The sequence below is a fragment of the Callorhinus ursinus genome, unplaced genomic scaffold (assembly GCF_003265705.2).
Source record: "Callorhinus ursinus isolate GAN/ISIS: 27379988/994484 unplaced genomic scaffold, GSC_fseal_2.0 scaffold12, whole genome shotgun sequence".
NCBI classification, from domain to species: domain Eukaryota; kingdom Metazoa; phylum Chordata; class Mammalia; order Carnivora; family Otariidae; genus Callorhinus; species Callorhinus ursinus.
This window is the reverse complement of record NW_027397074.1, coordinates 23305742-23323202: the sequence shown is the minus strand read 5'-3', so window position 1 is coordinate 23323202 and position 17461 is coordinate 23305742. Positions and strand designations below refer to the sequence as shown.

General features: G+C 41.8%; 1 protein-coding gene across 8 annotated transcripts in view; it reads left to right on the top strand.

Moving 5' to 3' along the window:
* The window catches only part of SLC25A13 (solute carrier family 25 member 13), a 185108-nt gene extending 171488 nt beyond the window's left edge, over positions 1 to 13620 (top strand). For all 8 annotated transcript variants that reach the window (XM_025872925.2, XM_025872924.2, XM_073898851.1 and 5 more), the window contains 4 exons: positions 1694 to 1832; positions 11875 to 12033; positions 12127 to 12217; positions 12475 to 13620. In XM_025872925.2, coding sequence (XP_025728710.1) covers positions 1694 to 1832; positions 11875 to 12033; positions 12127 to 12217; positions 12475 to 12661 — 576 coding nt within the window. In that variant the 3' untranslated portion in view covers positions 12662 to 13620. The remainder of the gene's footprint in view (positions 1 to 1693; positions 1833 to 11874; positions 12034 to 12126; positions 12218 to 12474) is intronic.
* Positions 13621 to 17461: the final 3841 nt, after the last annotated feature.

Sequence of the window (17461 nt, the reverse complement as noted above, 5' to 3'; positions counted from 1 at the left end):
TGTGTGTGTGTGTGTGTGTGTGTGTGTGTGTGTGTGTGTAGGGGGGTGGGGGGAATTGAGAGTCCTTTCCTGCGTTTTGGACCTATCTCTGGTCTGCCTCCAAGGATGTCCCCTGAGCAAGCCATTAGTGTGGCCCTTAATAAATGTGCAGTTGATAGATTAATAATCATTCTGGGCATCCGTTTGTACATATATATAAAAGAGGAATTTGGGTGTGGTGGATTTTGTGGTTCTTCTTTTCACTTAGGTATTTAACAGTTTGGGGGTAGACAAGTTACAGAAGTGTGGGTCAATTGGCAGTACATGATGTAGATCTGCCCCCCTGCCTTTTTTTTGAATATCTATACAGAATGGACAGAGGTATCTTAACACAATCATGGGTAAGTTGACTGAGGAAGAACGAGCATGACAGAATCCAGATTCTAAGCATTTGTTCTACTTATAGGATGGGCCAAGCTAGGATGAAGTTTACTAGGATGAAACAAAGCTCTGCTTATGTTACTTACTTAAGGCAACTAATTAACTTACAGTATCCCTAGGTTAATGGCAATTTGTATTAAAAAGACTAGGGGTTTTATTACCCACAGTCTCAGTGTGAGTCAGGAGTGTAATGATGGTGTCAGAAAGCCAAGGCTATAGTAACAGATGTGTAGTGTTAGGAACTTTGACAGAATGGAGCCTAGCTTCCGGCAAAAATCCCCGAGATCCAGCATCATTCAACCTTACTAAATGTCACTGGGCTGGGCTAGATATGTTGAATCTGGATGGAGTCATTCTTTTCTTTCAAGAATCTCTCAATTTGGTGGAAATTTTTAGGTATTAGAAATCTGTGAAAGAAATGGTATTAAATCATTAGGTGTTGAAAAGGGACGACTTCCTTCCCGTTTAGCCTGCCTAAGACACAGTATATGTCTTGTGGTTTTCATTAGAATGCTGTGTTTCTGGGCACTCACCAGTTCTCAGGGTCTCCCCATGCATTATTTTGGCACCAGAAATTATTTGAAGACTCTGCTCTAGTTGCTAATTGCTCTACACACAGCTCTTAAATGGGTAGGAATTATTGTAAATATTTTAAGGCTTTAGAACAAGCATTTATCGATGTTTCATACCCTGGAGGAGAAGGGCTAAGTATGTAAATAAATTAGGGGATCCATGAACCCCTTGAAAAGGTATATAATTTTTTACGTATGTGTAATTTTTTCTGGGAAAGAGTCCAACACTTTCATCAGAGTCTTAAACAAGACAAAAAAACAAACCTCTCCCCCTGCCACCTATATAATTTGTCTACTTCCTAGTGTGTAAACAGAGGGGTACCTTGATTGTTGCTGCCCATCTTCTGAGAACAGATACTCTCTGAAATGCCAGTGAGTGACTTGCCATCAGTAGGGATTTAAAAGGATGTTGCACACAGAGTTCCAAAAGTGTTTAAATCGAAATCTTATCATTGGAATAAATGAGAACTATCCCCTTCTTGCTCACACCACACAATAAGATTAGTTTTATTTTTAAAAACAGAATTCAGATTTATTACTTGCAGAATTGGGGTTATTTTTTTTTTGTTCCCCTTTCAACTTGTGAGTACAAACTTGGTCTCCTCCAGGAATATTTTGTTCTGAGGTAAGTTCCAGAAAAGCTTGATCTTCTCAGTGGGATATGTGTTTCATGTGGTTTTTCTTCCTTTTCAAACGCACAGGGCGCCAAAGCATGCTTTCTGCGGGACATTCCTTTTTCGGCCATCTACTTCCCGTGCTATGCTCATGTGAAGGCTTCCTTTGCAAGTGAAAGTGGGCAGATTAGCCCCGGAAGCCTGCTCTTGGCCGGTGCCATAGCTGGTGAGTGGCCCCCACAGAGTTCTGTTCTCCTCCGGTCCCTCCCGTGTCACTGCCCAGGAATTTTTTGCTTACAGTTCTTGAGAGGGGACTTATGAGGCGGCCCTAGATTGCTTTGAATAGATATGAAAAGAAAGGAGAAGAAATTAATCTTCTGGCAGATTAGATTAGGCAAGCTTAATTTCTTAACTCCAGAAAAGGGTCATTAAAATATGGTGCATTTTGTGGTATTGTTAAAGAAATAATTTTTTTTTAATTAATTAAAAAGTTACTAAAAACTGCTTACATTCTGGACAAGCATTTATGTACTTTATCGGTTAGACACCTTTAAGCACGAGTCTTCACATTTTTAAAACCTTTCAGCTGAACCGTTATCACGGTTCTGCTGTGAAGTGAAACTATGAAACAGTATAGAACTTCTAATTCATTTATTTGAGAGAGAGAGAGAGAGAGAGCACAAGCGGGTGGAGGGGCAGAGGGAGAGGGAGCCCGATAGAGGACTCGATCCCAGAACTCTGGGATTATGACCTGAGCCGAAGGCAGATGCTTAACCAACAGAGCCACTCAGGTGCCCCACCAGTAGTTATTATTTAGATAAAAGTAACACAGCAGAATCAGAAAGACTCAGCTTGAGGAGATACCTGATCCCTCATAGCTGTGTTACAGGAACAAGATATGTTAATTGAGCCCCAGAGGGAAATGACTCTTGTTTTCAGTACTACAGTGAATATGTCAATAGAAGAAAATATATATGAGGAGCGGGGAGGTTGGCTTCTACATCCCAGTGTAAATTCCCAGAGGAAATTTGATTATGGCCACAGCAGGAATCCATTCGATCTTTGATGCTTCTTGTTCAGAGACCCTAAAGGCTCAAACAGTCTGGATTCGCTCTCCAGGTGGTGACAAACATTTAATGGGTTAACAAGCCCTAAGGCAGTCGTGGGATGCCTGGGTCCAAATGTTTTTGATTACAGGTGTTCTTCTCCAGAGAGAGGTGGCTTGAGTCTCAGGAGAACAACCCCCTGCTCTGAGAAGTTGTTTGCTGTTTTGTGGGCCCGCCTGTAGCCTGAGGAGTTCCTGAAGGCAGGAACCAAGGAGCTCCTCTTTAATTCTTTGTTAATCCCCTTTTATCAAAGGCAGTGATGTTGGTAAATGGGGCAGGGTTGTCCTTTCCCCGGCTGCTCAGGGACCTTCATCGTAGGAGGCCTCTCTGCCTCTATCAGGACATCATGATTTTGAGACTAGACTATAGAATTCCCAGTTTTAATCCCAGTGTAGCCATTGATTAACTGTGTCCTTTTGTATTTCCTTTACATGTGCATAAATGAGCATTTTTTAAACCAAAAGGTTATAATCCAATGCATTTTGTGCATTGTACAATATAAATTACTTCCTGGAAATGAGGTAGCCTACTGGGGAGAACTGCCGTACCACTTGAGAGTGTGTTCCACAGACCACTTACATAACCTCTCCCAAGCCTCGGCGGCTGTGGCTATGAACAGAGACAATAATGGTACCAACTCCAGAGTGTGTCTGTGAGGTGCAAGTGAGCACAGCTGTGTGAAGGGCTGAGCATCCTGCCCGGCATACAGTAAATACTCAGTAAATGTTAGCCAGTATGACAGGGGAATCTGTCTGTAACCTACCCCAGAAATCAGTTGTAAAAACAGAAGATATGTATTAGAGCTCAAAGTCTAGGACTCTCTCCAAGCTGTGTTTTCCTCCCACCACAAAAATAGCATCTTTAACTCTTCCCTTAGAGAAAGATAGCCACCCAGAAGGGATTTCATCTCTGGGTAGGAATTTCCTAAGTAATCCATGCTACCAGAGCTGTAGTAATTACTAGCGGATTTTTTTTCTCTTTTAAGGTTTATTTTCTTCTATTATTTTTATGACTAGGAAAATACTAATGCTGATTGTAAAATATTTGGAAAGTAACTGAAAGGGTAATTAAGAAAACATTATCTATTATTCCATGACTGTAAGATAATCCCTATTTAACATTTCTGCTCATTTGTTTCTCCTTGCATAGTTTTTAACAGAGTTATGATCCCACTGTGAAGATGGGGTTTTCACTTACTTGTACTGATAGCCCGGCAAGATGCTCATGGCATATCCCTGTGGGGCCAGACTAGGCAGGTTCACATTCCAGTTTCCCCACTTAGAACTGTGTGATCTGCACAAGTTAATAAATGTAAAAAGATCCAAGAAAGTGCCTGGCACATAATATTTTTAAATGTTAGATAATAATATTATATGTCTTTTAAAACTTTATAAACCTAGTTTTTAACTGCTGCATATTTATCTAACCCTCAATTTTAGATACCGAAATTTTTTTGAAAAAAATATAAATACATTATTTCATAAAACAAAAAAACAAAACAAAACAAAAACATCTTTTTGCTTAAAGGCTTTTCCCCTATTCTGTGACATTTTCCTTAGAGAAATCAATTCTCTAAAGTGAGTTTGCTGGTAAAACGTATGACTGTTTTTAATGCATTACCACATTATTCTTGGAAGTTGGAACTGGAACATGCTGCAGTTTTAGCCCTGTGGCCATCCCAGTATCTTTCAGAGTTGTTTTTCAGATACCTTCTCTATTTGTTACTTATGGCTGCATAATGGATTACCCCAAAACTGACCAGCTGGAAACTGCAAGCACTGATCCTCTCACCGTTTCTGTGGACTGGGAGCGGCTTATCTGAGTGCCTCTAGCTGCCCGTGTGTCATGCGGTTGCAGGCAAGGTGTCAGCCGGAGGCTTGACTGAAGGTGGAGGATTCACTTTCAAGGTGGCTCAGTCACATGGCCATTGGCAAAGAGGCCTCAGTTTCTTGCCATGTGGCCTCACTGTTGGTCACCTTGGATGTTCTTGTGACATGGTAGCTGACGTCCCCCAGAGCCAGGTCAGAGAGTGATGAAGGGACGGGGGAGAAGGGTGGGTGGTAAAACACAGGGGAAGAAAGCAAAGAGGTAGGCTGCGTGACCATGTCTTGCGTGACCAAGCCTTGGAAGTCACACTCCTTTATTTCCACATCATTCTGTTGGTTACATCCATCAGCCCTGTGTAACGTACAGGGAGACTGAACAGAGGCAGAGGTGTGCATACAGGAGGTAAGGTCATCGAGAGTCATTTGGGAGCTGGCCGCCATGCTTTATTTTCATTTTATTGTCCATCTTCTCCTTCCCTGTAGGACAGGAAACTACAAGACAGATTGTCTTTGGTTTTGTTCTTCAAAGAACAGATTAGCCTCAAAGCTTGATCATCTTGCCTGTTCCTCAAATCTGTATAAACTCTATCAGGAGAACTAAGCTACTTTCTCAATTTAATTACAGATACCAGAAGCCAGTGGCAAATGTCATAACTACCATTTTCATTGAAGTTAGGGCTAAGACAAGGCTATGTCTACCACCCTTGTTTTTCAGGCTTATTTTGGACGTTCAGTCAATGCGGTAAAATAAAGAAAAAGAAGTGAGAGGTATAAATTTTAGGAAGGAAGATATGAACGTATCATTATTTGCAAGTAGTTATTTAGCTTAAAATCCAAATAAAAGTGCCTAAAAATGTATCAGAATTAATAAGTAATGTATTTTGTTACAGGATGAACATAAAATCTATATCTAGTGATAAGCAGGTAAGTGATGTCAGAGGAGGAAGCAGGGCAACCAGCTAGCTGCTCAGGGTCAAACCTTGCCCGGCAGACTCAGCCAGATGAGGGAATTCAGTGTGGAGAAGGGCAGAAAGACTTCTGTGTAGACACGTGTTGTGTCCAGTGCAACACTATCAAGAAGGGCAGGAGCACAGAAATGCCCATGTGTAGGCTGTTGGATGGAAGATGGGTCGGGCCCCCACATTCCCTCTGTGGATGCCAGTGAGAGCAGAGCCATTTCCTAGGGGAGAAGACACACTGGCGGAGTAGGCCCAGAACCCCAGAAAGTAGGGCCGGAGGGAGCTGTGTCATTAAGAGAAAGGAGAAAAGCTTATCTCAAAATAAGCACAATGAATAGCAGCTGACCACTAACTTTTTTATTATAACACAGGAATGTCTCCTTAGTATTTGTATGTGTATTTTTATATAAAATATAATTTTAGATTTTAGATTTAAGTTGCTCTCCTACACAGAGTACATATAATTTTTGTTGAACGATTGTATTATAAATAAGATGGATCTGGGATTACATTAATATGATCATGCTTTCTATATTTTGATAGTTATTTGTTATTCAGTAAGTCCTATCTTTTTCTAGTAAGTCCTATCTTTTTCTAAAAATTCTATTTGACTTGAAGTTAGATTACTTTAGCAGTATTTTCACAGAGGTAATTTTGAGATCTCAAAACCTAGAGAATACTGATTTTTTTTTTAGATTTATGTATCTGGTTGTAAACTGGGACTATTCTTTAAATTACTGGGAACATCTCCAGTATTTCACAGGGTAGAGTAATCCTAACTGATACTTGAATTTATGTTCATTGACCAACATGCCTTTGTGTGTCAGAAGGTGAGAGCTGAAGCAGGGATCCTGAAATTAAGAAACTAATTTTTAATTCCCTGTGATGAACATGTTGCTTTTTGATGCACGAAGGGCATTTCAGTAGGGCTTATGGATAATCTCAAATAAAGCATATCTAGTACTTCTCAATTTTTAGAGCTTCGCCATACCATGTGATTTTAATTGTCAGCGATGAGATAAAGAGTAAGTCAACTTAGACTAAGTTATAATTCGGGAGTGTCTTTCAAAGCTGTTCAATGTGCAGATACGGAATTGCTAAATGCGGGACTGTCAGGATGCTTTTGCAAACATATTAAAAGGATTAAGTTAGGAGAGAAGTACTGTTGACACAAATTTGTTAAATGATGTGGACATAAAGGTTAAGATAACTTAAAAGCAATTCTTAAATCCTTAAAAAAAAAAAAATAATGGAGAGATTGAATCAAAGTGATGGACCGAGCATATTCATCCATCTCTTCTCTTGTCCCAAATACCTGAAAATGTCAGAAAATACATTTTTTTATATTCAGTTAGCCAACATATAGTACATCATTAGTTTTTGATGTAGTGTTCAGTGATTCTTTAGTTACGTATAACCCCAGTGCTCATCACAGAACGTGCTCTCCTCTGAAAATACATTTTTTAAAACTCCTATTGGCACTAGAAAATGTTAGCTCCAGCCCTCAGAAGGCAGGAAACAGAAGCATAGTGAGTCTGAAACTGGACTGGAGGGTGCCACAACCCAGGACACTGGCAGGAGAAACTGCTCTTAATTTAAGAACTGGGGAATTTTAAGTTCTGAGTGAGTAATAGACTACCGAGAGTAGGGGAGGCCTGAAGGCAAATCTGTAACAAGAGTTAAAGAGCTGCCTTCCGGCAACACTAAATCCAGACCAGGAAAGCCCAGAGATGTTTCCCAAAGAGAGGCGGCATCACCTGCTTGGAGAGGGCAATGTAAGGAACTGAAGGAAAGTAGGGTAAGGCTTAAGGTTCCAGATCTTCACCCCAGATGGCAGAAAGAAAGAAAAAAACGAATGGTAGGTCTTCCCAAGAGGGATATAAAATAATTTCTTCTACTTCCAGAGTCAAGCACTCCATATTCCAGCAACTTGGAAGGTCCCAACCCTGCCAGGCCACCTTACTACCTTGTACCTAGTTTACAGGCCTCCCCCATTCCACAAAGCCCATTGCTGGCCCTCCCACTCGGGAAGAAACTGACCTTGGGGGTGGTAGAAACCAGCACTACACTAATCAGTCTATTCTCTGAACTTGAATATCAAGAGATAGCCAGAGGTCCCTCAGACGAGGAGCAACAAGAGAAGTAAACAGAGGAATTTCTGGGAAAACAGGCAATTCAGAGAAAAAAAGAGAACTTTTAAGAACTGTCATTAGGATCTGCAGAGAGATTTGAGAAGAACAATCTTACTTTTAAATGTTTTTTATTTATTTTTTATGTTATTTTTTTAAGAGGGGTGTGAGAGAGAATCCAAAGCAGGCTCCACACCCAGCACAGAGCCTGATGCAGGACTCCATCTCACGACCCCGAGATTGTGAACTGAACCAAAATCAAGAGTCAGGCACTTAACCAACTGAGCCGCCGAGGCACCCGTTGAGAGCAACAATCTCAAGGAAGCTTTCTTGAAAATTAATAAAGGGGGCGCCTGGGTGGCTCAGTTGGTTAAGCGACTGCCTTCGGCTCAGGTCATGATCCCAGGGTCCTGGGATCGAGTCCCATATCAGGCTCCCTGCTCAGCAGGGAGTCTGCTTCTCCCTCTGACCCTCTTCCCTCTCATGCTCTCTATCTCTCATTCTCTCTCTCTCAAATAAATAAATAAAATCTTAAAAAAAAAAAGAAAATTAATAAAGGGATCACCAAAATTAAAAACCCATAAATGGTGTGAATGATAGAACCATTCCAATCCGTATCCAATATGTTCAAAGAGCAAATTACATCTGGAAAACGAAGTCATGGGAAAACAAGAACTATAATATGGAGCAAAAGTACAGAGATAAAAAAGGAAGAGCAAATGCAAGAGACGTGTAGGATTAGTCCAGGAAGTCTAACATCTATTTAATAGGAATTCCCTGGAGAGAAGTCATAGGAAAGCAGACTCAAAACAAATCAATAATAAAAGTTGACTCAGCTTTTCATCTGCAGTCCTAGCTACCTTCAAAATGCCAAGAAGATGTCTGGAACCTCGATGGCATTCCCAGGCACACCACCATTCAGGAGGGAGGACAAATCTCAAGTTCTTTTTCTCCCATAACTCAAAGGATACACCTTACAGATGCTGTTGAAGCAAAGTGAAAAGTGAATTTTAGAAAGAAGAAAATATGGGATGTATGAAACAGAGCAAATAAAAGTTAAACCTTTTAGGAGAGTTAAATACCTGGCAACTTTAGTATATGTATTTTTATGTAAGAAGGGCTTGTTGGTGAGGGCTGCAAATACAAATGTATTGTATGTACTGTAAATATTGTGCTTATGTGATAAAAATCTATATAATATTTAAGTTAGGAAAGGAAGATGAAAAGGGAAACGCCTAGAAGCAGAGAAAATAAAAACCACAATATAGGATAGCAGAAATAAGTCTAATAACCACAATTATAGCCACAATTGAATGGATTCAATGCCCCTAGTAAAAACAAATGCCTATTTTAGACGAGTTGTGAAAGGAAATCTAGTCATCTGAAGTTTGAGAAAACAGTGACCTAGAACAACTGAAAGAGAACGGATTGAAAAATATGTATTAGGCAAATACCAACAGTAAGCAAGTGTAGCAATGTTTGTGTCAGACTGAATGGAATTCAGGGTTTAAAAATAGCGCTCCAAAGCACAGAGGCATATTTGACACTTACAAAAGGTAAAATTCACTGAGAAAATAGTGCCACCCTAAATAAAGAGATAAACTGAGGCAAGCTGAAATTAGCAGGAATTGAGTTTATTCGGAACCAGTGGAGGAAATGCATGCCATAACAGGCTGTAGGCAAGTCTGTGGGCAAGGAGTGCAGGATGGGGTGTCCAACTGGCATCCAAGCGCTAAACTCACTGGCTTGAGGATGGGGAGACGTTGCTTGCTGGATGTTCATTGGTCAGAAGATAAATCTCAGTCTTCTGCAAATCAAGCGTTTATGGAAAATCTGTCGGTTCTCAAGTTCCATTCTTCTGAGGGAGCGTGCGTGAGAATCTCTATCTCATACCCTCTGGTTCCATTTTAAACTGAAATCCTTTCACGGTATATTACCATCAGCCACTATATATTATCAACATACTGTTGTTTTATAAAACCTCAACTTAACAGTAGGATAAGAACATATTTTTCTCATTCCAAATCTTGACACTTCTCTTAGAAGCTGATCCATCAAGTAGATACTATAGATAAGGGTGCAGAGGGAATGAGTGAAACTCTTAACCTTGATCCAAAGTAAATAGATACTAACTTTGTATTCCATAAACAGAGAAGCACATTCTTTACAAACGCTAATGGGGTATTTGTGAGAAATGCAGATTTCTTGCCCCAAAGTTGTATTTTGCTGGTTGTACTTCCTTTTTGTTGTAAATGAACTTCTACTCTCAAGGTTCTGGGCCCCCTTTTAAAGGATTATAATTTTATATTGGGCTGGGGAGCACCCCAAATGGTTCTTGTCACAGAGGTAGTGGGTAGCTGGAAGATCTCATTATTTGTCTCATCAGTCAAGCATGGGGCAGGCTGCTGTTGAGGAACCTAAAAGAAGCCTCTCTGTTTCCTAGCCATCTCTTGCTCCCCCATCTTTGGGAATAGAGAAAGCGAGACCTCTTGATCGGTGCTGTCTTAGCCTTTTGGAAGCCAGGAGAGATGAGGCAAATTGACTAAGTCTTTGCCAACCCTGGCCCCCAAAAATCAACAGATTTCTGGTGGCCAAGCTCTTTTTAGTAGATAGTGCTTTCCTGGCCTTGCGCTGGAGCAGCCTGAGGCTGTTCTCCAGGGTTTTAGCCAGCCTTACACCAGAAGTCCTCCATCCACACAGAGACCCACAGTTACTGGAGGAGACTTTTCACCCATGTTACTGCCTGTGTGTCTCCCACTGTCCCTCGGACATGCCTGCTCACTGTCGCAAGGAGGATTTTACTACATGCCTAAAGCAGACAGCCTTGCTAAACTCTTTCTAAACCAGGAAGTAAAATGTAATGGGTGGTATGAACACAGTGGGTTTCTAAGCATTTTTCATGTTTCCTTCCATTATGTTGGAGGATAAATTCCTGGCTCAAAGTTAAAATAATTCCTCCAAGTTAAGAGGAAATTCAGTATGACTTATCCAGTGAAGCATTGGATATAAAGTGAGCTTTGTCACATGCAAAAAATGTGATATATTTCATAAAAAACAGTTACTTAAGATGAGTGTTTATGAGGAGCTCAGTAAAGATGGAAGAGGAAGAGATGCAACTTAGTAATATAAATGCAAACATGTACAGTGCAGATTTCCCCAGGCACGCGTGCGTGTACACACACACACACACACACACACACACACACACACACACACACACTGTAACTTTAAAGCTGTCTGTTAGAAGGATGAGATGTACTTGTGAGCCAGACCACGTTGGTTTGGACAGAAATTCTTACAGAATTATTAAGCCTTAAAAAAAGCAAAGGAGATTTATGCATCTGCATTTGACCAATTTGGTTTGGAATAGGTTCATAATGGAAAAGTAATAAAACCATAAGAGACAGTGTCTTCTGAGTACAGTCTCGCTTTTAAAAAATCTAAACATGGGCTGCCCCATTTTGGATAAAATGACTGTAGAAAAATTTCCCATTGGTAATTTTGGGAGGGTTTTGTTGCTGTTGTTGTTCCTTTTTCATTGATTATCAGCCAGTACAAATTTTCAGCTTTCTGTCAAATATTTTTTCTGGAGATGTCAGTTTTAGGAAGAAGGAATCCTGAAGTATTATCTGTGGGAGTCTCCATCTCTGGTCACCCACCCCTCCCTGCCCCCGCGCGCGCAAACACACGCACACGCACATGCACATGCACACACAGTGTTTGGTTAGCCCTCAGTAAAGGCTTTTTCTGGTGTACCTGGAGAGGTTAGGCTTTGGTGGGTAGGGGGTGGTTCAGTGTGTGTGAGAAGGCACCTCATGGGACTGCCAGCAGCCACAGAAAAGCGTGAAGAGGAAATGCATAACAAACTTCACCTCTGAAAATCGGACCTAATAACTGCAAGTTTCTGATTTAGACGGGAAAAAGAAAAGAAAAAAAAAACTTTCTCCGTTTGTTGCACTTGAAGTAGTGTTATTGATAAATAATTCCTTAAAACCATTAAGGAATACAGTCCTACACCGAAGGGGTTGGGTGCTTGGGGGACGGGGGAGGGGAGGAATGTCTGCACAGCCTCCATCACTGCAGACAGGGTAGTCATGGCTGTACCTCTCAGAGAGGACGGCAGAAGAGGCATTTGATTTCATCAGACTCTTAACTTTCTTTCCATGGCCAGCAGTTGCAGTTGAAAGCACAGTTATTTTTATATAGTGCGAATGTGACCAGACTGTGATGGTGGTGCCTCTCCTGCAGGTATGCCCGCGGCATCCTTAGTGACCCCTGCTGATGTTATCAAGACGCGATTACAGGTGGCTGCCCGGGCTGGCCAAACCACTTACAGCGGAGTGATGGACTGCTTCAGGAAAATACTGCGGGAAGAAGGCCCCAGAGCTCTGTGGAAAGGAGCTGGTGGTAGGGAAATAATTTGTTCTTAACTAAACCTTTTGGATCGGGTAAATTTTTTAAAAACCTAATTATAGCTGTTGTTTCCCCATTTCTTCAAAGCTCGTGTGTTTCGATCCTCCCCCCAATTTGGTGTAACTTTGCTGACATATGAATTGCTACAGCGATGGTTCTACGTTGACTTTGGAGGCGTGTAAGTATCCCGCTAAATCTGCAGCCAGGTCACCGCTCCTCCCGTACTCAGTCGCTCTGAAGAAGGGTACGTCACTCTAATTCTGCTGATGAAACAGACAAGATGCAGTAACCAGACTCATTCCCAAGGGGAACATACAACCAACTAGAATTCCACAACTCCTTTATATGATGCAAATTTCCACAAACTCTGAATGTTATTTTTACCAAGGTAAAAAATGATAAAACAGATTCTCGCCCAATTTTCTCTTCTTTTAGGAAACCCATGGGATCAGAACCAGTTCCTAAATCCAGGATCATACTGCCTGCTCCCAATCCTGATCATGTTGGAGGCTACAGACTGGCAGTTGCGACATTTGCAGGGATTGAAAACAAATTTGGACTTTACCTACCTCTCTTCAAGCCGCCGGCTTCTACCTCAGCAGTGATCAGCGCAGGCCCGTAGGAGGAGCGCTCCTGGGGGTAGAGAGCACCTTGTCTCCCATGGAAACAGTGTTCCTCCTTTCCCTTCCATCTCTTGTTTAAATTCAAGTGGAGGTTTTTTATAAGGTGGAAATCATTCATTTTCTGTGTGTTTTCTTAACCAGATCATTGTGGAATTATTCATAATTTTTCTTTGGGTCTCTGCTCACGAACCTATGTTTGTATCTGGCATTTCCTGGGATTTGATCAACACTAACACGTTTGGGGAAAGGAACAAGTCTGAACTGAAGTTAGAGCTACTCTCCTTGGATTAGGATTATAGTCCCAAAGAGACTACGGAAAGGCAATCATGGTGCTCAGAGCAAAGTGTTTTATGCATGTTTCAACTGGTAGGAAGCTGGGTGCATATTTATCACTATAAAAAACACTGGAAGAAATGAAAAAAATGATCAGAAATAGCCAGCCTGGCTTCAGATTTTAAACATGTACTAATTCTCTTTCTGGATTATATTATGAAGCTTTTATGTGAAACTTTTTTTTTTTTTTTTTTTTTGGTAATGAAAACCACATTGAAGATGTTTCATAATCATACTGTTAGGTGGTACCAAGACTCTTAGAGAGAAGTCTTTGTATTTTAGGGAAGTACTTTAGGTATTCTATCCTGTAGACAGAGAACCCCGGAGATGCAGCACCTCTCTGGGATGTGCTAATTTTGGATCACGGCTCATCTGATGACACGTGCTGGTTACTACCTGTTACAGCAGACGCTGTGGAGCACGTGCCCCCAGCACTGGTGCCTGCCTCCATGCCCTCCCGGCCCTCCCGTCGTCGACACCTATCGCTTTTAAAGTCCCATTTATTTTGAATCATGTGAGACAAATATATTCTAATACACGTTTTTATTTAATTTGTGGTGCCTTGTGTAATGGTCAGAAGGCTCAAGTGTTTGTGAAGGAGGAAATAAACTATTTTTAAAGCTGTTGAATTGTTTGCTCTCATGTATGTCAGGTGGTGAATGACTACAATAATTGTCATTATTGGATTCTGTATGTTTCATTTTCAGGGTGCTTTTATCCCTGTTGGCATGGCTATATCCTCCTGGCCCTTCACGGTCATGCGTACCCTGATTTTCAGTGTGTCGACATTCAGAGTGAGTAAAAGAAATGATATTTAACCCTAGATAAGCAAGGAGCCCAGCACATGGACACTTTTCCTGTAGTCATCCCCAGTGCTTTGGGCAGTTTCTTACCGTGAGAATTTATACAGATTTTCATTTTATAGTGTGAAGTTTCACTGGAAGGTGGGCATGAAAACTGGTATGAAATGGCAGTTGTGTTTTCTAATCTTCTCTGATTCTTCCTCATACGAAAACCAGATGTCACTATATCTAACATTTGGTGGTATTTGGCCAACACTATCATTTGGGGAATGAAGCTAGTCTTGAACAGAATTTAGGGCTTTTGGACTTCTTAGACTTTGGCGAGGCTACTGCAAACCTATGAGCGGTCAGTCTGAACTTCCTGCATCTCCACAACGTCCCTCCAGGAGAGACAGCCACTTTGCAGTCTTGGTCCGACTTTGAGAGTCAACGGGTTGACATTCGGAGTTACTGTTCAAAACTGAGGGGCATCAAAACAAAACAAAATCAGGGAGCATCAACACCATCCATGAGTCTGATTTTTTTTTTTTTCTTAAGTGAACAAAAGCTTTGTTAGTTTCACCAGAAACAGGACAAAGATGGATGTGGGTCCCTTCATGGTTTCGCAAAACCAAAGCAAAAACCACTCCATCTACCCATCCTTAGCCCCAGTCGCGGCTCAGTGTGATACATGATAAATATTTACATTTTAATCTCAAAGACCAGTCACAAAACTCCAAATAATGTCTTAGAAATTTGGGTAGTGTTGCAATAACAAATCACTCAAGCTCCGGTATTTTGAACGTGGACAGAAGTCCCTCTGTAAATTTCTGCATTCCTTTTTCTTCACTTGCTGGAATTTTGTGGGAGATCAGATTTTCACGCTCACAACAGTGACCCAAATCTCAGAAAAGGTGCATTGCCCTGCCTGCTTCTTCAGGAGCCATTGCTATATTTGCCTGCCGCTGAGGGTGATTCTCTTCAGCCAAGAGAAACCGGAGGAACCAGGAAGCCAAAGGAGATGGAGCCCCGGGGCCATGTTTCTTTAAAATCCTTGGCTGCTTCTGTTCAGGATAGGCTGTGACTTGAGACACTTTGAAGGAGGCCTAATTTCCATCTGAGTTCTGCTCAGTGGGTGGTGTGACTGTGACATCCTTGAATAGGACTGCAATCACTGTGTGGTGAAAACCACGTCAAATTTGTTCTGGGTTTTCCTTCTTCCTGAAGTGACAGTGCAGGACGTCATCGGCAGGGCCGTGGCTGTTGTTCCTGCAGCCGGTCACTTCCCTCCGTAATGCTGAGGAACCGGAAGCTGTGGAATGCCCACGCTGCCTGCCCACGGGGGCTGGGGGGAGCAGCCTCCGCCTGCTGTGCCGCCCAGTCAGCTGAGGAGTCTTCCAGCTCTGCCCTTGGTCCACCTCCTGTTGCTTAGGGGGTCGGGGCAGAGGCCTGATTTTTGTAGCAGCTTTGTTTTTTCAAGGAGGGGAAAAAATTTGAAGCTGACCACAAAGTGAACACACTGATTCTTGGGTTCCAGTCGTGGCTGGGTTTCTTGAGGCTGGGTGGCATGCTGTCGCCAAGCTCATGCTACACCTCATAACCCACAACCATTTGCTGAGCTCCCTGGGGTCGCCTTAATCCCAGCAGCCAGGGTTGCACAGGGGAAAATAAGAATTCTGGCACAGAAAGGAGTCATTTAAGTGCTTATTGCATTTCAAGCTTCAGTTTTTACTTAGCTAAAATATTTACCATTGCTGGAAAACAATGTTTAAAATTTTGTGCTTATATGTTATTTAATGGTGTGGCCTATGTAAACCTCAGGATGCTTACATTTTGACAGTCTTCTGGAAATGTTTAACAGCACATAACTCACTGAGCAGGGAATAAAAGCGGGAAGAAATTGTGCTTGAAACTGTTTGTAACCCTGTCCCACTAGGTCTTCAGCATGTCACGTTGGAATTCTTCAGGTAGACGGAGGGAAGTCTCCAGCAGTGGCATTTGATGAGTTCTGTCTTCTGGCCCCGTTTATCAGCCTTGTCGATAACCCTCTCTCAAAGTCATCGTGTGCCTTTTCACCACAGAGGCCATTCTTTGGGGGATGAATTTGTGTCTTTGCCACTGAGCAAGAGCCCATTTTAAATTCAGGGTAATCAAATGCTCTCAGGATGTGGATTTTTCTGAAGATTTTTTTTTTAAAGACCCATTCACTGGTAAGAGCAGTGAAATGTTCTTTCCACAGATGGTACTGCCCACAGAGGGGGTGTGCCTTTTGTTTTACCTTTTGGGAATAACCCAGCCTTCACCAAGGAGGAGTTCTGTTTTCAATGTTAGGAAGACCACAGGGGGTCCACTGCCTCTTTTCCAAGGCCAAAGGCCGCTGAAAGCATTGTACCTCTGTCTTAAAACCCTAGCAGTCTTTAGTTTGAAAGCCTGGCCTGGGCTCTAATGAGGATAGGGACTGAGACTTTTGTTCAGAGTTCCACAGTGCCTGGAACTTAGTAGGCTCTTGGTTATTATTTTGAAGGATGGGTGAATGGATTTTTGAGAAATCCGTTTTTTTATTCCCCCCCCCCCCACAATGAGCAATCGCTATTATTTTCCTACTTTACAAGCCTTTTCCATTGCTGGAGTTAAAACCATAACTGAAAACAATCACAGTCTTCTGTATTGATCACATACTTTAGAAGTGGTGAATACGTCTTTTATTAAAGCTACAGCTGTTTAAAATTGATGTTAATGACTTAAATTGACTCAGGAACTGTCATATAAACAATATTTAAAGTTCCTGATCATTGTTAAAAATAAAGCTTTAAAAAATCATATCTTTTGAGATTAGTGCTGCATTGGAGTTGAGATAGTTCATTAAAATAGTTTTTCTCATCAATGAATATTATTTATAACTCATTCTCTCTGTTTCTCTCACTGCCTGATGTTTATGTGTCCATAGGAGCACAGTGGCAAGTTTTCCTTTAGAAGCTGCTGAGGACAACGGGAACTCTCTTTCAAAAGGGTTTGTTTTTAGCTAATGCATTAATTGACTCCAAAAAAGAGTCCAAATGGAACACTCTGCTTTCATCTGCTGGGGTAACCTAATAAAATAATGTTTGTTTTTAGATTCCCGGCTGTTAAGGGGGTTTTGCTCAAGGCAAAACCACAGTCCCCTCGAATAACTTCAGAAGGAAAGTTAAGAAGACACGCTAATTGTGCCTGTCTGAGGCTGGCTTCTTCCAGGTCAGGGGCACACGCCCAGCACACTGCTCTGGCCACCAGGGCTCGGTGCCCACCACCACTTTGATTCCGTTAGCCAAGGCCCCTGCCCCTTTGCAGAATGCTTGATTTGGCAGTGGATCAGTTCTAAGGTGACTTTAAAATAGACTCAAGTTCTCAGAACAGACTTGTGCAAGCATACCATAGTCTGTCCTGTATGGTGGGGAAAAGGAAATTCAGCTTAAAGAAAACATTTTTCCCTATCTCTTATCACCATCCTCCGCCTCTTGCTCTTGCTCTGGTCTTGTTGAGCTGCTTTCAAAAAAAGAAGGGCAAGTCACTCTGCCTCCACCATGGAGTTCTTTGGCTACTGAGAACTCATTAAATATGAGGTACTGCATGCCAGGCATGATCTCATTAAATCCTCCCCACAGCCCTTAAAGTAGGTACTGTTCTTTTTCCTGTGCTACAGTTGAG